Below are 6884 nucleotides of genomic sequence, written 5' to 3' on the forward strand. Positions count from 1 at the left end.
CAACGGTTGCAACAAAAATATAGTTGTAGTAAAAAAAATCAACATGATCGTAGCAAGAAAACGAAGCTGATGATGCGTGATAGCAAAACAAAAAAAAGGTTGTAACAAAACAATCCGACGAACTGGGGTTGCAACCAACTCTGGCGAACGTGTATGCAACTTTTTTAGTGAATGATTGCAGCAAAAATTAATACTGGTTGTAGCAAAAATTAACACGGTTGTAGCAAAAATCAAAAACACCGGTTGTAACGAAAAAACCGACGAAGTCGAGTTGCAATCAAACGTGGATGCAACTTTTTTTAATAAACAAATGTAAAAAATGAAAAACGCTAGTAACAAATTTAAATACTAGTTGTAGCAAATTTACATGAAATAAAAGTTGCATGCCCTTACTAGCAAAGCGCGCGACCGGTGGAACGATTCGGCCGGCGCCGGATGCAATCATTTTCCTTAAACGAAACCGGAAAGGACAGAAAAAATCGTGGTGGGGCGGTGTTTCCTTTTTCCACTTTGGAGAACCACACACGCATATGCAAACCTGAATTTAACTCTTATCATCTACAAAAAGCTGAAATCAACTCAGCTGTATTTACGTACGCTTCACGCTCAGCAGAAGAAGAATGACGGCGAGGGCCGCCAGGCAAACCATAGCAGCAGCCCACACAGTCGTCCTCATCATCTTCTTTTTCTTCTGTTGCCGCCTCTGCTTTCCGCGGAAAACACGAGCAGAGCGCGGCGGACGGCGGGACGGGACGACGCGAGCTCCGGGGTCTCTCATGACCACGCTGCTCCCGAAGAGCACCGAGTTGGTGACGCCCTGCACGTTGTTGTTCACGTAGATGTTGATGCAGCAGCAGCAGCAAGAGGCGCCGTTGCCGTCGCTCGCCGGCGCCACCGACATCGTCGCCCCCGTGCTCCTGCATCTTGACGCCGCCGCCGACGAACCACCTTCTGCACCCATCCTCGCTCACTCAACCCCCTGGTATTCGTTGGAACGGTAAGAAAATGAAGCTAACTAGCTCAAGCTCACTCAACCAAGGAAGGAAGTGAAGGAGATGTGCGTTGTTGTTCTTTGCTCTAGCACCAAGAAAAGCATCGGGAATCAATCGCTCTCTTGTTCTTTTGCGCCTTGCAGCATAGGACAGGTATCCTAATTGCATAGGCAGGATATAAGAAGATATGAATAATGCTGTAAAATGAACAGAAAATTACCGCAGGAAATTATGCGTGGCCGCTTATTTGGACCATAGGGACATTATATATTCAGTTTTTTCCTTTTAAAAAATATTTTTAAAACAAATATCTAAACAAGTGGTGCAACGAAATACCCCTTATATTTCAGTTTTTTTCTCAAAAATCTATACACCTTATATCAATGAACAGAGGGAGTATATATTTTGAGATTTTAACATATACACTCCGTCCGGAATTACATATCACGGAAATGGATTTATGTACCTAGACGTATTTTAGTCTAGATACATTCATTTCTATGTATTTTTGCGACAACTAATTCTGAACGGAGTGATATAAATCATTCTCATAGTTTCTACTCATCGTTCATCAGGCACAGAGGACCCAGAGTTTCAAGCTGCCATTTTATTTCTTTGATATTCACAACTTAAACTACAAGCAAACTGTTATCAGTGTACCGGTGCCTTCCAAAATCGTGATCAATTATCTCAATCGCAAATCGCAATGCTCCTCCCGCCTACGCTACTGCTGAACTACATACTCTGTTGTTTTCTTTTACTGTTTTCGTGGTCCAAATTGGGAAATGCCAGTTCAGTGTCAGTATATCAAAAATGCTTAAGTTTAGGCCGGGTTACATCTTCGGTCATGACAGATTTTTCAACAAGGTTACAATGGTAAATTTTATTGTACTTGTGTAATGAGTTAACGGCGAAAGCTGGTTGCCGCAAAATTGTACTCCCCCTGTAAATTAATATAAGAGCGTTTAGATTATTAAAATACTGTCCTAAATGCTCTTATATTAGTTTACGGAGGTAGTAGTTGCCAGGAACCTCTGGTATAAAACTTACTGGGAACCAAACAAAGCTACCAATATCCCTGTGGGCCGTGGCACATCCAGAGTTATCATGTTGGTAAATAGTCCAAATTATGCTTAGTTAGCTGGCCTAGATTAGCATGAGTCTAACCCATACTGAAATTTGACACTAAAATTCGCAGAGTCACAAGTAGCCTTTTACATTGTACAGAGATGCCAGATTCAAAGCAAGTGTACTAGCAGAATCTACAAAGTATGTTTCATCTATTATCTACTGGAGATTGGACACAGCCATTTGCAAATTCATATTGATTTTGTTACTTGATGAGGATGCATCTCGCTGGAGAACCTTCAGCGCCGCGCAACCTTAGTGGCAAGCAATGCAAGGTGTATATTCCAGTGGCAACATCTTCAAGGTTTAAGGCTTCCACAAGGATGACTTCCTGAAAGGAACAAATAACAGGTTTAAAAGGCGTCTCAATCTGGTTTTCAGGGATTTTACATGGAGAGAGTGATCTCAAGATCAAAACCAATGCTCTTTTGGAAGATATATGAAAATTACAAGTAGCGAAAGGGTTACTACCGAACAACCAATTTTTATGCTGAATATCTCACCACATACGGATGAGATTGGTTTGAACTAAACGGATTTATGGACTCGCTCACCTCCCTAAGATATGTAAAGTGTATACTTTTTGTACTTTTAGACATGATTTCCACAGAGTTATACGGCAAGTGCATTGTTTTTAAATGACATTTACCGATGGTTATTACATCATGAGATGACAGAGACTAGTTTACCACTTGCATGGGTTTAAATACTTACCATTTTCTCAAGAAAAACTAGATGAGCTGGAATACATTCATCATATGCTCCCACGGATAAGTAATCAACTCCTGCACGAACAAAATATTAATTAAGATTAAAGAAGATAGTGTGAGGAATATATGAGATTAAAACCAAGGTATATTGCATGTTAACTTAAAATCAGTCATTTCGCTTTGGTGATTTACCATGCATTATTGGTACCAACAATATTACTTGTGATAAATATATCTTGCAAATTTAATCAAAAGACGGTTGTGCACAAAGTGGATGGATACATTTCGACTTACCAACTAGTTGGATGTCGGTGTTATCAATCAACCACTGAGCACCGTCTTCCATGAAGCCAACATAACTTGAATCAAACTCTTTCTTCCACATAAGCTTTCTGCATTAAGGAAAGATTGATGTTTGACATAGTTTATACTTACTACGGCCCTGTTTGGAACCACCCAGATTATATAATTCAGTTTTTATAATCTATTTTGTCTCCAAACATGACAGATTATAGTGTAGATTATAAAAACTATTAAAAACTCATAATCTACACTACACCAGCTAAAATCAGATTATGGATTGCTAATGACCCATTATCCTTGTAAAGTTGGAGATAATTACATTCCTACCACCGCCACCCTCCTCTTTTAAAAAAAAACAGAGGACAGACAGGTCATTATGCAATGTAAAATCTGGATTACAGTTTATATAATCTGGCCTCCAAACATGTCCACCTGGATTACTTTTATAAACCAGATTATATAATATACCTTCATAATCTAGATTATCATAATCTATTGTGGTTCCAAATAGGGCCGAGGTTTATTAAATAATAACTCACTTTGTATATGATATACATTTTGCTCCATAAGAAAATTTCATATACACTCAATTAAAAATTGAGTATTAGGAACATCAATCTAAATAATGAACCAACATAAGTGCAAGGGAAGTATTGAATTATTTTTTTGGATATGCTTATCCTTTCTGCAACGTACTTTAGTTGGCATGCTTAGAAATGCATGTTAAGACGATTATTTGTTCAATATATATGTTCTTTTGAGATGGATTATGAGGTAAAAAAAAATCACTGTTAAACAGTAATAAGATCGTACCATGAAAATCCAACTACAGAAGTCGTATACATGAATGTGATGCGAACTCTTGTGTGCATGCATAGTATGATCGTATTACCTGTCGGTGTTTAAGGTTCGGAAGAGTACACGGCGGACTCCTTTAGGAATATGCAAGGATTCCATGACATCAGCTGCAAGGAAGATATTGTATTTGAGGGTGTTTATCATGAAGATATATGCACACATTACCTATACCATGAGTCCAACGTTATGAAACAATATAAATTTGAGATGGCAGAACCAGTATTACACGATCATGATGTAACATGGAAATATCATCTTTACAGTTCGAACCGAAAGAATGTGATGTGTACACAAACATTATTCCCGCTTGTGCCCTTAATCCCGACAATTTGCTATTTTTACATACCAATTGGTGTGTCTTACAAGGGCACAAATTTGACATATGCCAATTTAAATATCTGAAACCAAATTTGGCAGCTGGGTAAGATTACTTCCTGAAACTTAAAAGTAACATTTTTACTTAGAATTTTGACATGTGAGTTATATACTAGTATGCGGGGCACGACATTTTGGCCACGATGCGCATATGCTCCTCTGGTGAACAGTAAATTAAAAACAAATATTTAATAAAAATAGAAAATCTGTTTTTTCCTTGTGCATGTTCATGTCACTGTCCAAATCGTGCTTCAGAAATTTCATGCAAAACAGAAAAATTGTATTTCATGAAAAGAAAACAAACTTCAGTGGTGCGGAAATGGCAAGAATTTGGTACTTGACATTTTTCTTTTTTGCACACGTCGAAATGATTGGGCTTTCCCCTTAAGGCCTCGTTTGGTTAAGGGGGATTGGGGAGGTTTTGAGAGGGAGGGATTTTAGGGGATTGGGTGAATCCCTTTGTTCCACCCAATCCTCTCAAATCCCCGGGGTTTTGCTTCCACTAGTCCTCCGAGGAGGGTTTTAAAACACATGGATAGGAAGGGATTGAAGGGGAACGGAGGGGATTGGGCTAAGCAAGCCCCTCCCACCAAATGGACGTCCGAGGATCTGTGGGGTTTCTACCCCCCCCCCCCCCCCTCCCCGGGATTTTCCTCTCAAAACCTCCTCAATCCCCGTTAACCAAACGAGGCCTAAAGGCCTAAACAATACAAATAACATTTGGACATGAACATGTACATATCTAATTAATTTTCTTTTGACGTTTACTAAATTATTTTTAGAGCAAATGCTCCCTGAGGTGGAATTGGATATCTGACTTTATGAACCCTGACTGAAATATGTAAGTGGAGTGGTGGCCTGTGCAGTTTACCTGTTATGTTGGTGTCCCTTGGAACATCTACCAGCAGCGCTGGTCCTGCAGCCCACCAGATTACAAGTCAGAGACTCAAAATTATTCATGTGATCGACAATTAGTACCACATGCCTACTGCTAGTATCAGAAGAATCAAAAGAGGAGAAGCGTATGCGTGGCCGTGGCGTGGCGTACCGTTGAGGACGGCGAGGTCGAGCGTGTCGATGTCGAAGCCGGCGTCGTAGTAGTGCTCAAAGACGTGGCCCGGCGCGTCGACGTGGGTGCCGGAGTGCGCCGTGAGCCGGAGCTCGGAGAAGTTGGCGATGTCGGAGCCGTTGCGCATGGAGCGCGCCAGCCGCAGGAACCCGGGCGTGCCCTCCGCCGACTCGAACGCCGGCATGTCCTCCCGGTAGTAGTGGCTGATGTCCAGGATCCGGCCGCCGTCGAACTCCTCGCGCCTCTCCGGCACGGGCACCGGCGCCACAGCTGCTGCTGCATCCCCCTTCACGCCGCACGCCGGCTCGGCGTCGGTGGCGCCGTAGCCGGGGTATGCGGGTTCGGCGGAGGCCACGGTGGCGCCCACGAGGAGCAGGAGGAAGAAGGGAAGGAGCTCCATGGCCGTGGAGCGTGGAGTTGGAGTGTTTGCTTCTGCTGCACACGCGGCCGGTCAAAACTCGGAAGGAACAAGGTGTATCGATCATTGGTAGTAGGTGGTTCGCGATCATCTTTTCTTTCTCTGTAGAGAAAATGAATCATGCCGGACCAGTCGTTTGGGCGGCTGGGAACGGGAATACTAGTTAGTTCAGTAAACGATATTTTGGGGATTGTCCTGAATAAATAAAAGGGAACAGGAAGGACAACGGAACGGAGCGAAAGAGTTTTCAAGAAACTGATGATGCACAAGGCTCTCGAGATATTCGGAAGGAAATAAAGGGAAATCGTTCCCCACCGATCGCGCTCCATGCCATCCCTTTAGACCTTGTTTGGAACCATAATAGATTATAATAATCTGAATTATGAACATATATTATATAATCTGGTTTATAAAAATAATCCAGATGACCATGTTTGGAGGTCAGATTATATAAACTATAAACCAGCTTTTAAATTGTACAATGACATGTTTGTCCTCAGTTTACAAGAAAAAATAGGAAAGTGGCGGTGGCACTGTGTAATTCTCTTAAAGTTTACAAGAATAACATGTCATTTGTAATCCATAATCTCATTTTAGCTGGGGTAGAGTAGATTATGAGATTATAATAATCTGGTAATCTAGTTTATAAAATCTACAATATAAACTGTCCTGTTTGAAAATACAATAGATTATAAAAACCAGATTATATAATCTGGGTAGTCCCAAACAGGGCCTTAGTCGGGAAAATGTTTAGCCAAAAAGACATGGTTTTGAAGAAATAGCTTGGTTTCATTCCCGTGTTTGATTAAAGATAAAAAAAATATCATGGGTTTGTTTTATTTCTATGATTGTTTAAAGATATGAAATGAGAAGAATATGACTCAATTCACCACCTCGCACATGTATGTCATGTATTAACTAAAATAAATATATGATTTTGCATCAAATGATATATTATATAAATTCCAGCAACATTTTCATTGTATTTTTTGTTTTAACAATTAGAAGGGGTGTTTTTCTTATCGATAAGA

The 6884-nt window shown here is 40.7% G+C and overlaps 2 protein-coding genes across 2 annotated transcripts; both read right to left on the bottom strand.

Moving 5' to 3' along the window:
• Positions 1 to 317: 317 nt before the first annotated feature.
• Positions 318 to 1150, bottom strand: LOC123399248. Its single transcript, XM_045093671.1, has one exon. The coding sequence runs from the start codon at positions 959 to 961 to the stop codon at positions 590 to 592; it is 372 nt and encodes a 123-aa protein (XP_044949606.1). The 5' UTR covers positions 962 to 1150; the 3' UTR covers positions 318 to 589.
• Positions 1151 to 2149: 999 nt separating this feature from the next.
• LOC123395428 (cyclase-like protein 4) lies at positions 2150 to 5932 on the bottom strand. The gene is made up of 6 exons (XM_045090429.1): positions 5415 to 5932; positions 5238 to 5282; positions 4026 to 4098; positions 3125 to 3222; positions 2835 to 2905; positions 2150 to 2451 (listed from the first exon to the last, which is right to left on the bottom strand). The coding sequence occupies exons 1-6, from the start codon at positions 5833 to 5835 to the stop codon at positions 2326 to 2328; spliced, it is 834 nt and encodes a 277-aa protein (XP_044946364.1). The 5' UTR covers positions 5836 to 5932; the 3' UTR covers positions 2150 to 2325.
• Positions 5933 to 6884: the final 952 nt, after the last annotated feature.

This window comes from Hordeum vulgare, chromosome 5H (assembly GCF_904849725.1).
Source record: "Hordeum vulgare subsp. vulgare chromosome 5H, MorexV3_pseudomolecules_assembly, whole genome shotgun sequence".
NCBI lineage: Eukaryota > Viridiplantae > Streptophyta > Magnoliopsida > Poales > Poaceae > Hordeum > Hordeum vulgare.

Excerpts from the sequence above, each read along its gene's own strand:
- LOC123399248 (XM_045093671.1), bottom strand. The coding sequence starts at position 961 with ATGGGTGCAGAAGGTGGTTCGTCGGCGGCGGCGTCAAGATGCAGGAGC.
- LOC123395428 (XM_045090429.1), bottom strand. The coding sequence starts at position 5,835 with ATGGAGCTCCTTCCCTTCTTCCTCCTGCTCCTCGTGGGCGCCACCGTG. Across the intron at positions 5,283-5,414 it reads CGACCTCGCCGTCCTCAACG|GACCAGCGCTGCTGGTAGAT; the intron begins GTACGCCACGCC and ends GGTGGGCTGCAG. Across the intron at positions 4,099-5,237 it reads AAGGGACACCAACATAACAG|CTGATGTCATGGAATCCTTG; the intron begins GTAAACTGCACA and ends TCTTCCTTGCAG.